The sequence below is a fragment of the Oryctolagus cuniculus genome, chromosome 7, assembly GCF_051225735.1.
Source record: "Oryctolagus cuniculus isolate XC-2025 breed Fujian yellow rabbit chromosome 7, ASM5122573v1, whole genome shotgun sequence".
In the NCBI taxonomy this organism is placed as follows: Eukaryota; Metazoa; Chordata; class Mammalia; order Lagomorpha; family Leporidae; genus Oryctolagus; species Oryctolagus cuniculus.
This window is the reverse complement of record NC_142873.1, coordinates 81753619-81770582: the sequence shown is the minus strand read 5'-3', so window position 1 is coordinate 81770582 and position 16964 is coordinate 81753619. Positions and strand designations below refer to the sequence as shown.

Below are 16964 nucleotides of genomic sequence, written 5' to 3'. Positions count from 1 at the left end.
ATGACGTTTCTGAGTGATTTTTCTCAGAAACCTGACAACAAGAAGCAAGCAGTTGCTGAACATGTTCAGAACCAAAATGGTAAACATGGCACCTTTGAATGGGTGAGCCACACTCCCCTCTGAACCTAGGGTCAAAGAGACAGTGAAGGGAATTAAATGACTTGAAGAAACATGAGTCCACTAAGAACACATCCAGCAGAGTGATGGAGACCTCCTCTCTGATGGAGAAGTTTGGCCTAATCATGGCAAGTGGTATGGATGGGGTGGAGAGCAAGGGGACAATAGATTGTGATATTGGCCTTCAGATATTTGAATGATTTGCTTGGAGAACAAAGCTTGATGGGAGTAACCGTGGTCTTAGAATGAGGACCAGCAGGGGAAGATTTCCCACTTTCACCATAGAGCTGCCCAAAGACTGAATGAGCATTTGAGAAGGGAGCCGTGATTAACCAAGCTGTCCAGATACAGATTGCCAGCCAATTGATGAAAATCGTATTAAAGCCATTAAGAGAGTCATATTCATGTAGGCATTTAGCTAATTTCAAAGTTCCCTCTAACCTTGAGATTCTCATAATTCTATGGGGGAGACCAGAATGTTTATTAAAATTAGAAAATAAAACATCACATTGAATGCATAAAGATTTAAATGTGTATACTCAGAAACACATGCCAATTAATCCATTTGGAATAGTGATTGGTAAAGATTACTAAAATAAGAGATTTTAAAAATTCTGTTCTCAATACTTGAGCAGTGTATCAGATTTCATATTAGCTCTTGAGTTAAACAGAAAAGACATTCATTGAAATGATGCTGGGTCTCTTATCTTACCACTGAAAAGGCAACAAAACCAATCTTAGAAAAAGTCAAACACAAAGTAAGGAATGAGGACCCTAGCCGGAATCATGGCTCAAAGGCAGATGGTGAGGATGTGATACACCAGCCCTGGACACCATCTGCCTCTGAAAACTTGATGTTGCTGCTACCGCAATCCTTACCCTACCACAAAGTAAGTTCTTGATGATTTCCATTTCTTTATGACATTGGCCCCAATCCAAGCTCCAAATTTGAGTGCCTGACTGACACAGCTACTGAATGCCCACACTCTTGCTGGACAGGATCTGGGCACACCAGAATCTGATAGTGTTAGTTTCTCTAGTGGAGAGTGAGCTCAGCTTGTCACCAAGACTCATTAACAAGGAGTCCACTAGGTAACCAGCTTACACTGAGAGGACACCGCATAGTTCCTTCCATAGGATGGTAATAAGTTCTGTCATGAAAAACATGAAATGTTTCTTTTATCATATTTTTATAGCAGAATATTTAACATATGAATATTCACTATGCTTCTCCAAGAGGGAGATATAGTATGCAACATTGCCAAATGTATTTGAGCAAGACCCGTTTTTTCATAGTAACATGTGGGGGTGTTTTCCATAAACACACCCTGAGAACACTGGATTAGGGAAATGTTTTAGATAGATGTCATGTACAGAGGGCTGCAGAAGGCATGCCCAGAGATCATAAGCGATGAGAGAATTTAGCAAGGTGGGTCAGAGTGGGGAGTACCTGGAATTCTGCCAATCAGGTTCATGTCTGAATCATTGCATACGGTGAAACTTGAAAGTGCTAATTAACTTGAACCATGTGCCTTCAGAGAAGGTTCTAGTTGTAGCACTTAGAGGGTTAGGACAGGACAGCCAAGAAAAAAAACCCATGGAAAGGTTTAATCAGTTATGATTTAGAAGTAGGTAAGTAGATTATAAATAGGAGACACAGACTTGTGTCTGAAAGGAACACCATGTTCCTAGTCCACAGGTTGGAGGTCAGATCCACCCACAGTCCGTTTTTATAATAGCTTAAGTTAAGAATGAATGGTTTATTCTTTTTTATGATTGGGGAGAAAAATCAAAAGAAATACTGATTTCATGACACATAAAAATTACATGAAATTCGAATTTCAGTGTCCATGAATACATTCCATTCTTCTCATTAATGGGCCTGTATTACATAGAAAAGTGACACTCAATTATTACTTTTTGTGTGTGTGACAGAGAGAAAGGTCTTCCTTCCGTTGGTTCACCCCCCAAAATGGCCACTACAGCCAGCGCTGTGCCAATCCGAAGCCAGGAGCCAGGTGCCTCCCCCCAGTCTCCCATATGGGTGCAGGGCCCAAGGACTTGGGCTATCCTCCACTGCCCTCCTGGGCCACAGCAGAGAGCTGGACGGGAAGAGGAGCAACCGGGGACAGAACCCAGCGCCCCAACGAGGACTAAAGTATCTTTAAGTAATGAAAGTAAAAAGTGTAGACCAGCGCCACGGCTCACTTGGCTAATCCTCCACCTGCGGCGCTGGCACCCCGGGTTCTAGTCTCTCACTGTATAACTCTGCCTGTCCAAAAAAAAAAAAAAACTTTTAAATTTTTTGGCTCTTGTTATGTAAGTGCCAATATAATGTTTTCAGTTTTGCCTCTTGGTCCATAAAGCCTAAAATATTTACTCTTCAGGTCCTTCAGAGAAAAACTGCCAGCCCCTGCTTTGTCCACTGCCCTCATTTTTCTGATACTGAAACTGAGGCTCAGCCGGTGCCACAGCTCACTAGGCTAATCCTCCGCCTGCGGCGCCGACACACTGGGTTCTGGTCCCGGTCGGGACACCGGATTCTGTCCCGGTCGCTCTTCTTCCTGTCCAACGCTCTGCTGTGGCCCAAGTCCTTGGGCCCTGCACCCGCATGGGAGACCAGTAGAAGCACCTGGCTCCTGGCTTCAGATCAGTGTGGTGCACTGGCTGCAGTGCGCCGGCTGCAACGGCCATTGAGGGGTGAACCAACGGAAAAAGAAGGACCTTCCTCTCTCTCTCTCTCTCTCTCTCACTCTCTCTCACTCACTCTCACTCTCCACTCTCCACTCTCCACTCTGCCTGTCAAAAAAAAAAAAAAAGAAAGAAACAAAACTGAGGCTCAGAGTGACTCACCTGAGATCTGAAGCTTCCTGTATGGGGCTGACATGGAACCCAAGAGCTCTGACCCCTACTGCTCTTTCTACTACGCAGATGCATCATCCACGTGTGTTAAGCAGTGAGGTAGATGAATAATATGGAAGCGGAGAGACACAAGGGCAGTATCCAATTCTTTCCCAATGTCCAAAGGTCATTGGATCAGGTGCCATTGATTGTGTTGGAGAAGTACAAGATGTGGGAAAGGATTTAACTAAATTCACTCAAATCTTACGAAGCACTTCAATTTATACCTAGGTCTTCTGTATTTGTGCATTTATCTCATCACCATTTAGGAATGGAAATATTCAGCTTTGTTTCTTGAAATGATGGCTCTATCAATGATTAGCATATCCTGAGATAGCATGTTAATTGATCAAGAAAAAAGGAGATTTGATATTGAGAAGATTCTGAAATTAAGATTCTAGCCTCTGGGAAGCAATGGGGTATTTTATTATCAGTGTCCACCATAGACATGGAAAGAGAACCATTCTGTTCTGGTGACTTCAATGAATTTTGCTGAACACATTTGGTAGCCATGTAGAGAATAATGTGGCTGTTTTAGTTTTTCTTTTTTTCTTTTTTTGGTCTATTATATACATTATTTGATATACATATATTATAGTTTTTTAAAAATCTATTTATGAAGTTTATCATCTCCCTAATTATAAACTTTTCCTTTGGTTTTTGAGAAGTAGTCAAAGGTCCACTATGCCATATTTTTTCATCTCTGCCTCAAGTGATGATTCCAGTCTAAGAAAAAAAATGAATTAGGTAAAAATGTTATCTAACATTTTTATAAAATTTAGTGACCTTGGCAGAAAGTGTTTAGTATTCTTGTAAGCTTCAAGGCAAACTAATTTTAAAGTTGTAAGTAGATTTTTCAGGGCAAGATTGCAGCTTAGAAGGAAAGTCTTGAGTCTATAACAATGTTCCCTCAGTTGCTTTAGGAAAATTAAATTAAAGTAAGCTAATTAAGATCCTCTGCCTTAGCTGGGCACTGACAGAGAGAAAGCTCCCAAGAGAGACAGGGGGTGAAAGAGAGGGGTTATCACCTACTGGACACTTTTGACTCTCTCAATGTACCATTGTTGAAGGTCTAATAGCCTCTGGCTTCAGGGGCCAGCCCCAGAGGTCGCTCTACTGCCCAGTGAAATCCCTCTCCTCTCTTGGGGGCTGAGAAGTCCACTGAAATCATGCAGAGATTTTGAGGGAAGATTGATAGGAAGATAGATATTCAGACAGGAGAGTGAGGCCATTGGCATCAGGATAGTCAACCAGTAGGCCATCAGTCCAAGTCAGCCAGGTGTTTCTGGGTACCTGAAGTTGACTGAAGGAAAGGTATATGGGAGTCTCAGTTACAGCTCAGGTTAGCTCTTCCTCATTCCACCCATTGCAGACTATTTATATGTCTCTGCCAGTATTCTAGGGCATCTCAGCTGAGGGTGATTTTTGCCCCCAACCTCACCCCAGGACATTTCTCTGGACATGCTTGAATTGTTACAGCTGAAGAGGGGAGTGGCACTGGCAATAGGAGAGTAGAGGCCTAGGATACTGCTGAAGATCCTATGATGCACATCCTACAATGCACAGGGAATCCTACAGTGCACAATGTCCCAAAGAAAGGTTCATGATGCTGGGCGAGAAATGTTCACAGTAGCTTGCAGTAGGGTTCTTAGAGGCCACCTGCTTGATTAGCAATTTATCCCCACCACCCAGCTGGGATCCTGGCACAGAGGAGGCATTGAGCACATGTTTACTGAATACAGATGAGCTGTAGTTTCTCCCTTTTGGGCCAGTTTGCCTAAGTCATTGCTTAGACACCAACAAGTACTCAACCTTTAGTACACATTGCACAAGGCTGACTTTTTCCCCCTTGTAGTCACTGACCCTGCTTCTGAGCTGCAGATGTCTGACCAGAAGGGATTGCTTTAGAAAGAGAGGGCAGGGATCATGGCACAGCAGATTAAGCCACCACTTGGGATGCTTGCATCCCATATTAGACTACCTATATTCAAATCCACATCACTTCTCATCCAGCCTCCAGCTAATGTGTACCCTGGGAGGGAGCATATGATGGCTCAAGTACTTGGGTCCCTGCTACCCACACAGGAGACCCAGATACAGGTCCTGTCTTTGGTCTGGCCCAGCCCTGGTTGTTGCAGGCATTTGGAGATTAAAACACAAGATGGAAGAGATAGAGATAGATAGATAGATAGATAGATATCTACATAGATATTCAAAATTATGTTCAAAATTTCTGTTGAAGGCTTTATCTATCTACATAGATATCTATCTATATATCTTCCATATATCTATTTCTCTCTATATAGCTGTATATATATATATCTATATATAGATATGTTATATAGATATAGATATGTTATATATATATAGATATATATATATATAGAGAGAGAGAGTGATCACCCTGTCTTTCAAATAAAAAAAAATTTTTTAAAAGGGTTACATTTCTTCTGTTTCATCTTTTTACCTCATTTCTCAATATTGAAGTCTAGGCAGGAACTTTAGAAAGTTCATGGAAATTGGAATTAAACAATAAAAATATAAATTTATTTCTCAACATAAATTTTATCAAGATGAATAAGCCTTTATAAATGATAATACCAACCATTGAGTACATCCCTAAAGAACTGAGGGTCCTGGGAATTTAACTATGTTGAGTATCCTCTAAAGATTTTTTAAAGATTTTATTTATTTATTTGAGAGGCAGTTACAGACAGAGATGGGGAGATAGAAAGGTCTTCCATCTGCTGATTCACTCTCCAGATGGCCACAACAGCCGAAGCTGGGAATTTCTTCTGGGTCTCCCATGTGGGTACGGGGGCCCAAGCACTTGGGCCGTCTTCCTGCTTTCCCAGGCCATAGCAAAGAGCTGGATCAGAAGAGGAGCAGTCAAGACACCAACCGGCACCCACAAGGGATGCTGGCACTGCAGGCAGAGGCTTAGCTTACTATACCACAGCGCTGGCCCGTAAAGATTCTTTTTCTTAATATTATTGAATAAATTGGCATAAAGGGTAAATTCAAGACTGTAAAGTGAATGCCTAATAATTTCCCTTCAAAATTCCCACAAAATTGCCCTTGTTTGAAGAGAGGAATGAACAGGAGTGTTGTCATGCTTGAGAAGGACTCTCTGGGGAGGATTTCCCAGGTGTTTTTCTGCTAAACTCTGGATGACATCCCCAAAACACTCTTCTAAGAAGCAGATGCCACTGCTATTTGGCCCTCCAGATAGTTGATAAGCAAAATACTTTGAATTAAACATCCCGAAATACTGCTGCCTTGACCTTCGCTCGTGACTGCTCCACTCTTGCTTTGACTAGACCACTTCCACCACTTGGTAGCCATTTGTGCTTTGTCTTCAGCATCACACTGCTAACTCCATGTTTTCTCGTCTGTTGTAATCTTTCAAAGCAGTTCTTCAGAATCTTGATCCCGCTTGTTCAAAATTTCTGTTGAAGGCTTTGCTCCTGTCTGTAGATGATCTAGGTGCAGCACTTTTGGCACTTGTGAACAGCAAGTTTGCTCCACTTTGATCAGTCAGAATTGTTTGAGCTCAAACAATTGAGATGTCCATGGTATTGGCTGTTGTTTCTGCTGTTAATCTTCAATATCCTTTAGGGCATGAGCAAGATTAATTTTTTCCTCACAAGTTGATGTGGATGGTCTTCTGTTGCAGGCATCAGACTCCTCATTATCTTTTTTAAAACAAAAGATTTATTGATTTATTTATTTGAAAGAGATGTTCCCTCCACTGGTTCACTTTTTTTTTTTTTTTTTTTTACTTATTTAACAGGTAGAGTTATAGACAATGAGAGAGAGAGAGAGAGAGAGAGAGAGAGAGAAAGGTCTTCCTTCTGTTGGTTCACTCCCCAAATGGCCACTACGGCTGGTGCTGTGCCGATCTGGAGCCAGGAGCTTCCTCCTGGTCTCCCATGCGGGTGCAGGGCCCAAGCACTTGGGCCATCTTCCACTGCCCTCCCAGGCCACAGCAGAGAGCTGGACTGGAACCCGGCGCCGATATGGGATGCCAGCACCGCAAGACAGAAAGTGAGCCACAGCGCAGGCCTCACTGGTTCACTCTTAAGAAGGCCAGGGCAGCCAGGGCTGGGCCAGGTGGGTGCCAGGAGCCAGAGGCAGCCTTCATCTGGATCTGCCACATCAGTGACAGGGGCCCAAATACCTAGGCCATCTCCCAGTGCCTTTCCTAGGCCATTAGCACGAAGCTGAACTTAGAGCAGCTGGGACACAAACTGGTGCCCATATGGGATTCCAGCATCGCAGGCAGCAATACTACTGGCTATCGTCTGCATTTTCTTGCTTCTTCCTGAAATGCCTTATCCATTTGTGGTTGCTGATTTCTTTGGGGTATTGTCCCCATAAGCTTTTTGAAAAGCAGTAATGATTTCACCTCTCTTCCAACTCAGCTTCACCACAGATTTACTATTTATTCTTTCTTCAAGTTTAGCAGAATTCATAGTGGTTTAATAGAGGCTTTTTTCAAACTGATACCTTTTCTTGCTTTGTGCCTCAAACTAAAAATCCTATTCAGATATATTATAACAAGTTAGTACGAATCTGTTTTGATGCTAAAAAATTTTTAAATATATGCAGTTTTTTCATAAAACACGTTTTCCATGAACTTTCTGAAGACCTCTTGTACTTACAAATTTGCATCTGCTCTTGATAAGGAATGAAGTAAGAATATTTTCCCTTTGCTTATATTTTGATATATAGTAAAGGTCAATACTGAATGTTTATCTTAGCCATGGTGATTATTAGATACTTTAAGGATATCCAACACTGAACATGTGTGTAGATGACATAGGAGAAGGGAGTTTCCAATGTAATGAACATTTTTAATGCAATTTTATCATTTTTTAGTTCATATACTCAGCTCTCCATATCTGTGGACTCACCATCTTTGGATTCAACCTACTGTAGATTGAAAATATTCTGGAAAAAATTACATCTATACTGAACACGCACAGTTTTTTCTTGTCATTCCATACACAATACAGTATGACAGTTATTTACATAGCACTTTCATTGTGTTAAGTATTATAACTAATCAAATGAAAGTAATGGGCGGTTGTACATTGTTTATATTCAAATACCATGTCATTTTATACAAGGACTTGGGCATCTGAAGATTGTCTTATCTGGGGATAGGGAGTCCTAGAACTGGTACCCTGTGGCTACCAAGGACAACTGTATAATAGGTATTTATCCTTTGGAGGAGAGACAGTTCTGGATGGCCCTGGGAACTCATCCCCCACCAAAACAGGCTCAGCAGGTCTGAGGGTGCAGGCCAAGCCCACGTGACCCTCTCTCCTCTGTTTGTAACAAAGCCACTTTCTGGAGCAAGGAGCCAACATTATTTCATAATTTCACAGCTACCACCGGCCCCAAGCAAACAGAAGAATATTATCAGGTAGATGTACTCAGTCCAAACTAACCCCTCAGTGGAGTGATGAATTGAACGGGTTTTGAATGCATACCTTCTCTGCAGGTCTTTCCTCAATAAAACCCTATTTCATATACACACTGTGGCTCCTTTAGTAATTCACATACAATCCACCTTATAGGGAAACAGTCAAGTTGAGTAACTCAAGGAGTTAGCCTAATTTACAAGCTATTTATCATATTTAAAATCACACTTTTGTGCTATATGAATTATTTAACTGAAGCCATGTCAGAAAGCAGCATAAATACTCATATGTGTATGTGTATAGAGGAGAGTGAAGTGCACTTGTATATTATCATACCTTTTCTGTCTCTGCTTCTTTAGAGGTTTAAAAAAAAGAATAAAAATGTTCAGTCTATACTGAGGAAAAGTACATAAAGTAGTCTCGCCTGGTCTTGGGATGTTTTAGGGTGTTGCTCATTGCATTACACAATAAACTCTTTAGGAGGACCCTTGAAATAAACTTATTTCTGATCAAGGATTCAGGAATAGCTCTGATACTTTTGAGTTACTGGTTTGTTTTCTTTTTAGGGACAATATGTATGCAATTGTGTTTTCCCTAAGAGTTGCTTGGTAGAGTGTTTAGATCCAAATTTGTTGCCTTCCCATATACAACAAGGGTAGCCCCAGTGTCCTGACTCCTTGTGATTCGCCCATCCTTATTTTTCCTTTGTCTTTTCATCTACTTCAGATCGATCATTGCTGTTGTCTGTCTCCCTGTAAACATGCAGGCATATGTGTGACAAAGGTAGCCAACAGTGTATGTGAGTAAATGTATTATCATAGGCTTCTTTTTTCCCCCTTTCCAGATTGAGATGCTACCAGATGGATTGTTTCAGTGCAAAAAACTACAGTGTTTACTTTTGGGGAAAAATAGCCTGATGAACTTGTCGCCTCATGTGGGTGAGCTGTCACACCTGACGCATCTGGAGCTCGTCGGTAATTACCTGGAGACGCTTCCTCCTGAACTGGAAGGCTGTCAGTCCCTAAAGCGGAGCTGTCTGATTGTCGAGGAGAATTTGCTCAACACCCTTCCTCTCCCTGTAACTGAACGTTTGCAGACGTGTTTAGATAAATGCTGACCTAAAAAGAAGACACCCAGGTCTCAGGACCACGTTTAAAAGTAAGCCCCAGGGCTTTAAGTGTGAAACAGAACAGCCTGTGCTGTAAAGATGGAAAGTGAGTGATGATTATGATGAATCGTAACCATATGTCACACACTAGAGCAACTCAGTGTCTATCCCTATATTAAAAGTGTTAACACTGAACTGAAGTTTTGTGAATAATTGACCTTTAACTTATTGAAAATGTAAGAAGTACACATCAGGGGTGGGATGGGGGGCATGAAGTCACTGAAGCTTTTACCGTGAAGATTGTACAGGTGTTATTTCCTCCTCCTCCCTCAGTCCCTGTGACTTCTTTGCACACTTATTTTCACTGACTTCCTGTTTTGATACTAGAATCAAGACCATGAACTCATCAACATAAATTTCCTTGATGTATACTCACCACTGTCCTTGATTTATGTTCTTAGTTTTTTTTAGTCAAGGGTATATTATGCTTGGCAGAACTCCTCTTTGGTTTAATTTTTACTTCCTTTCCCAGCTTGCTTGAGTCTTCCTTAATCTGGTTTTCTCTTAACAACAATGATGAGCCCTGAGAAAATGCCTGCCTTGGGCCTCGCTTTGAACAGGAGCAGGGTATTTACCAAGATGTGTTTTTGGGAATCCTGGAAATTAATGTGTTCTTGAACATTTCTTCTTACCTGTCATCAAAGCCTTTTTTTTAATTTGTTAAGATCCTCCGTATTAAATATAAAACATATTTCTATTGTGTAATCTTGGATTCAACATGTGCTAAGAATTTTTGTAAGGTACAGGGAACATATGCATTTCTATAAGAATTTACTATTGGTGTCCTTGATTTTGGTTGTTTATGAGTCTCATGTTTGTGTGCTTTCTGCTCCAGAATGTTTTTGTACTCTGCAGTTCATTGCATTTGGATAACAAAAGCCTTGTGTTTCATGCCATGAAGTATTTGGGGGTTTCCTTGTGAGAGGATGGCTTATCGTATACCTCTCTCTTCCCTGATAATCACTGAGCCACTGTACGGGTACAATTCTTAATTACTCACAAAACAGTGATGGAGGAGAGAGGTACAGATTTGACTTTCAGAATTGATTTTAAAATGCTTTGTAGAAATTTAGTGAGCATTGAAGCAGCATACTTTTTCCCTCCATTTGCATGATCTCTAGATGTGATTCTAATATAAAGCATTCAGCTTCTATTCTGTGTGTGACACGAGTTTTCAAAGCCCACAAAGAAATAGACACAGTTAACTGAAATTCATCTCATGCTTTTATCTCTTCTGGAATACATTTTGCTCCTTGTTATAAAAGAGCTTTGTGTTTGACCTTTTATTATTCATATTGTTAAATGAATAAAATTGACTGACTCACATTTGGGAAATGTACATTATTAATGTGCTTTCCTCTAATGGCTCCAGGCATTCCAATGCCACCTCATTTTGGATGCAACTCTGAAGTAAACCATTAGCTGCATCTACACCAAACTGGAAAACACTATGGACAGAGAGTACTGTAAATGTGAAATGTGGTTTGTGGTGTGATTTTTCTCACTTTGTTCCAGGAAAATGAAATCGCTCTTTGAAGTATAGCAAATGTAGCTTCACACACCCCTGAATTTCAGGCAAAGAATAATTCACATCAGATTAAATTTGAAAACTAGTAACTATAATAAACATAGAACACCAAAAGCTGCCTAACACATTATTGTTTATACTGGATGGGAAGCAACAGTATAAAATATACTACTTCTGACCAAACTTCGCCTTCAGTCAGAACAGTTAAGTTCTCAGGGAACTAGGCACAACTGATGAAACTTTCTTCAAGGACTTCAAAAAATAAAATCTGACTATATCCAGAGTTGTTTTTATTATTTGTTGTTGTTATGTTCCTTTCTTTAATGTGAGTTGATGGTTATTTTCATGTTTTGCCATAGAATTATCAAGAGTACTGACTCCAGTGTTGGATAAAATTATCTTCATTTTGGGATGTGAATATGACACAAGGAAAAGTGCTTTTAGCCACATAACTGAATTTGTGTGAAAAATCCCACTCTCCCATATAGGAAGAGTTTTAAAAACAAAATTCAAGTTTGTTACCAATCACCTGACAAACTAGAATTTCTGCATGAGTCACTGGCTCTGCTCAGCTTCAAAAAGCATTGACTAAATTTTCCTAATCACCTACATAAATTTGTGGAAGCAGTTCACTGGCAGGATCAATAATAAATATAAGCTGCTTTCCACCACACTAGGGTACAGTTGCTGGTGCAAATTATGTTGTTTTTGGTGCCACAGATTTTGAATATCTTATTTAAATCTTATTCACCAGTATTTAGGTAGCTTTAGAAACATCAAGCACTGATGCATTCAACAATGGGACTACCACTTGACAGACAAAATGGGGTGTTAACACTGTCTTTCCTGCACTGAGTGGGTCTTTATTTTACAAGTTTTCCTCTTCCTTTGGGAATTTTAAATGAAGGAAATGGAAGTTGTTAAATTATAAGACTTTAGTTGACATTTCATTTCTAAAAATGTATATGCATTTCCCAAAACAATGATAATGAGGAAGTTATTGAGAACAAAGTTTATGGCTTCTGCTACCAATGACATTGGTTCATTTTTTATTTGTATTCACACGTGGACACACACAGGGATGTACATGGAAACACATTTATACCCCATGTATGCAAGTGGTAACCTAGTTATTTCATGTATGGAGTATGTTTTCCAAAATTACAAAACATTGTAGGTTAATTTCAGGGTAGCAATTATTTTATTTGTTACTTATAATCATGGAGTGTTCTATTTCCTTAGTTATAACATGTAAAAGAAAACCAAATGCTCAACTTTAGTTTGAGAATCTGTTTGTATGCCTATAACGGTGCAGTGTTCTTTTCCTCACCTCCATCAGGGTACGTCTGTTCATTCTTCACCATCAGTCTGGATTGTTCCCCAGCGTGTCCCCATATTTCACTATCATTTGACACACTCATGTGACACAGGGTAGATGGAGATCTTCAGGACTGCTCCAACAGGCATGCTGTGAGGTGCTGTGGTGATGTATTTGCATAACATTTTTTTTGATAGTGAAAATATTTGTTCTTGACTTGTTTCAGATTCAGACTTGTTTAAAATATTGTGTACTATTGGTTTATTAAAATAAACCATTGTTCTCTGGAACTGACATTATTTCCTGTGTTTTCAATAAAAGTATGTTTCCATCTTCATATTCTTTTAGCGTTATCCTAGCCACATGTGGTTATTTCATCTTCCTTCTCCACTCTCCCCATTAAATTTGATCAACACTTGAGAGTAGCAGTATATTTGTACTAAAGGATTTCAGTGATATGATAACAAAAGCTTGTATTTACTTGGAAAGAAGCCAGTGCCTATATATCTGCCTAATTGAGTAGTTCCAGTGTATCATACCCTGCAATATTTAGAACAGATCCTATGATCCTTCATCCCTACCAAAAGCCTAAGAATATAACTGTGGGTCCACTTTGACTTCAGTAACTGTACAATGCATTGGAATCTGGGTTTATTTCTTTCTGAAAAGAAGAGAAAGACTGGTGGGGTAGGGGAGGAGTTACTTTGAACCCTGGTTCTTATTATGAAGACATTCTGTATATGAAACAGTTTAATAACTGTTGTAAAATGCCCTATATGTTATTTCTTTTCTGCAACTGGGTGTGAAAAGCTGGCTTCTTGCTGTTTCTTGTCATTCATGGTTACATCCTCTGGGAGCTATGTATCAAGTGGCTTTGGTAATGGACTAGTTCTCATCACTGTTTTGTGTTTTTTCTTTTTTTAAACATGAACCATTTCACCAACACTAAAGCATTAACCTAGAGTATATGAGCCAAGGTATTGGGTTGAGATGGTATCCAATTGAATTTTATATTTAAGATTTGCATTTGACTTGTATATTACAATACTGCTGAGAAAAACAATTATGAATGCCTCCTGCATGTTCACTATAACTGAGATGGTGCAATTGTAAAAAACTCAAGGGTATAGAGTTAGAATAGATGTGTTTGTGCAGACATATGTTGTGTATAAGCCTAAAATATTAACTTTTATGAGAAGATTTGTAAAATCCTTCAAATGTTTCACTCTGAGAGAAACAATGAGGAACTCTTGAGTAGGGCCTTTGTTAATTCACAGTGAAGGCTGCAATTGTTATTTTATCTTTATCACATATTTGGAAACATGTACAATTGGTTTTGCTCTGGTAATGAATTATTACAAAATGGAAGAATTGTGTTCAGTGTGTTCGGCTCTCAGGTTTACCATGTAAATCTGCATTTTGGCAGTGAATCCCTCGGCCTCAGATTCAGTAGCTTTTGGTAAACTTTGCTATTTTTAAAGTAACTTTTGTGTAAGATACAGATTCACTTTTTATAATAAATTACAAATAAAAATAGATTGAGATCTGGAAGACGTTGACTGTACTAATTCTTACCTGTGTTCACTTCTCATGCCCAGGTTCCAGAAGTGGTTCCCTACCTCTTCCCAGCTTCCCTGGGCAAGCATAATGTTATGTTATCCAGCAGATGGTAGATTTTTAGATTTACGTTGGAATCTTCATAAGAATGATGTGAGTCTTCAAGGTATGCTACAATGATGACAAAAGAGCAAGCACCTGAAAGAGCAGGATTAATCCTAGAATACACTGAGAAGTAAATGAGGGAGTGGAATCTGCCATTCCCACGAAGGGCCTATCTTCCCAGTTGTGTTTCTCCTCTGAGTTATTCAGAGGCAGATGTTTGCAAACCAACTCAGCTCTCTCCCGCCCTTCTTCTTGGTATCTATAATAAAAACCAAAGAACTGAAAGGCAATTCTGAGATGTTTTAGTAAAGGGAGAAAAAAATGAATTATTGGGCAAAATATAAACGTGATAATTTTATCTTTTGGATCGTTCGATAGATCTCACACACACACACATTTTCAAGTTCACATTAGAAAGCTGATATGCAAAAGGGGCTGATGTTGCGGCACAGCTTGGGCTTGTGATGCCTGCATCCCACATCTGAGCTCCAGTTCGAGTCCCTGCTGCTCTGCTTTGGACCCAGGTCCCTGCTAATGCACCTGGGAAAGCAGCTGATTTGATGACCACAAGTGCTTGGGCCCCTGCTGCAAGTGCAAAACTAGGATGGAATTCTTGCCTCCTGGCATTGCCTAGCCCAGACCTGGCTGTCGCAGCTCTTTGGAAATTGAACTAGCAGATGGAAGATTCTCTGCATCACACACTCTCTTGTTCTCACTCTTGCTCTCTCTGGTCCAGCGCCTCCCATCACTCTGCCTTTTGAATACATAAACACATCTTTTAAAAAGCTGATATGCAGTACCTTTCTCTGCTAGGATACAGTCATGAATGAAAATAATTCCAATTGTTCCCCGTAACTGGCAGTTTGAGAAAGGCTCCCTGCTCCTGCCCCCTTGCACCCACAGCCCACACAGCCTGACTATAGGATGAGAAGAGTGAGAAGTACGTTGAGGAAAGGCTGCTGGGGCCCACTGGACAGACGAGTGCCTTGCCTTTGTGAACACGGTGGCCACTGTAACACCATGCTGTTTAGCCTTTGCTTCCACACTTACAATGGGCTCTTAAAGCTGTGGCAAAGGCATTGCTCATGGGTGCTGATGCAGACAGGCTGCCATCCCCCAATGCTGCAGTTTTCCTGGGTTCTACTTCCTTCTGTGGATGCTTCTCGCCCAGTGATCTCTGACCCCTCCTTTCTGAAGCTCAAGTGAAACTCAAGTGTTGCCCAAAAGGGCAACACCAGGCCTCACACTTGAGCCCTATATTTATATAAGATCATATATACAGCACCAAAGAAGGATCAGCAGATCATTTTGAGATGTCATTTTTTTGAATGGAAGCCCCTTCCCTTACCATATCATCTTGTGTTCCTCTAGACTTGAATTCTAGGTCTCTCTACCTCCTAAATCTCAATGATTCTCTACAGATCCGCCTGTCTGCTAGAGAGGTAGTCAAATTATTTCTTATAATAAATACCTTTAATTTTGCTGCCCTTTAACAAGTGCTTATTGTTCATGTAGGGCTCAATCCACTTCATTTTTTACTCTCTACCTCCCTCTGCTGCTGAGAGGAGAATAAATCAGCTACAAGCGTGCCTAGTAAGCAAACAGTTCCAGGTTCTTTTTGGGAAAATGGCACTCATGCTTACCTACCTGCAAAGACAACACAGGTTCTCTTGGCTTCGACCATAACTCCTGGCCAGCCCTCTTGCTTTACTGGCTTTTCTTAATCCAGGTCTGCCCAGCTCTGTGCATGCTGCAGGTGCTACCCCTTCTGGTCTTGTGTCACACAGGTTGCCAATTACCCATCGGCCAGCTACAGTGACTTTTCAGTCAGAGCCTCTGCAGGCAGTGTGGAAGTGTATTCCCAAGGTTTATCAACACCTACAGTTGTCTTGGCCAACTTTCTTATACAGTGGGGGCCTCACAACTCCAAGTGTAAAAGATGAACTCATGAAGCAACCCTAATACTAGAATAGTTGTTTGAGAACTCAGTCTCTACTTCCAGGTAGGGTCCCAAAACCACAGCATCGCCACTTACTGCTCCTGTATTCAGTTTGGTCTTGCCTCATCTTTATCAAATGTCACCCCAAGGTGCGATGCTGGGAATCACTGACCTTCACCTAATCTCAGTGACTGTCTCAGAAGAGATGTACACAGAAGGCTGCATGCAAAGTCTGGCACCAGAGCCAGACCATAATGTTTGGGTGCCCTTGGATGGGTAAGAATTTGGAGACTTAAAGAATGCTTTGAATATTTTTTAAAGGCTTAAAAGCAAGATTTATTTTAAGTCAGGGACCTCCAGCCAGAATGGCATGGAGCGGGCTCAAAAGAGGAAAAAAGCTGAAGGGGCTGGTGGTATTGGGGTGTTTTTTTTTTTAAGCACAATTTTGGGGAAGAAAAAAACTTACCAGCTTGGCATTCAGTTATAAGGCAGGGACAAAACCCATCCAAAGACCTGATTTTGCAATCTTTTACCCTCGGTGGCTTGCTCATAATACAACAAAAAAGCCATCCACAAGGGTTGGATAGGTGACTTGCTTTCACAATAAACTGTGAGGTGAGGAGGATGGAGTCGCCACTCCCTTGCTGTTCTCATGGTAAAACTGGAAATTTCTGAGGAATGGGGCAGGCCCTTTTGACTTTGCAAAGGTAACTTTTGGGAAAAGCAAGCATTTTGCACCTTAAATTTCCACCAGGACGACCCTGACTGACTATTAACCCGTCTGAGGCCTCACATTCCCTCCTTCAGAAAAATGGACCCTAACTTCTGTTAGGGGAACTGGGCAATGACCACTTTGGCTGCTTCATGCTGAACAGGGGCAGAGCCAAGACAGGGTTCCAGCA

The 16964-nt window shown here is 40.7% G+C and overlaps 1 protein-coding gene across 4 annotated transcripts in view; it reads left to right on the top strand.

Moving 5' to 3' along the window:
* Positions 1–14012, top strand: part of LRRC8B (leucine rich repeat containing 8 VRAC subunit B) — an 84222-nt gene extending 70210 nt beyond the window's left edge. For all 4 annotated transcript variants that reach the window (XM_017346108.4, XM_002715872.6, XM_051856263.3 and 1 more), the window contains one exon: positions 9292–14012. In XM_017346108.4, coding sequence (XP_017201597.3) covers positions 9292–9564 — 273 coding nt within the window. In that variant the 3' untranslated portion in view covers positions 9565–14012. The remainder of the gene's footprint in view (positions 1–9291) is intronic.
* Positions 14013–16964: the final 2952 nt, after the last annotated feature.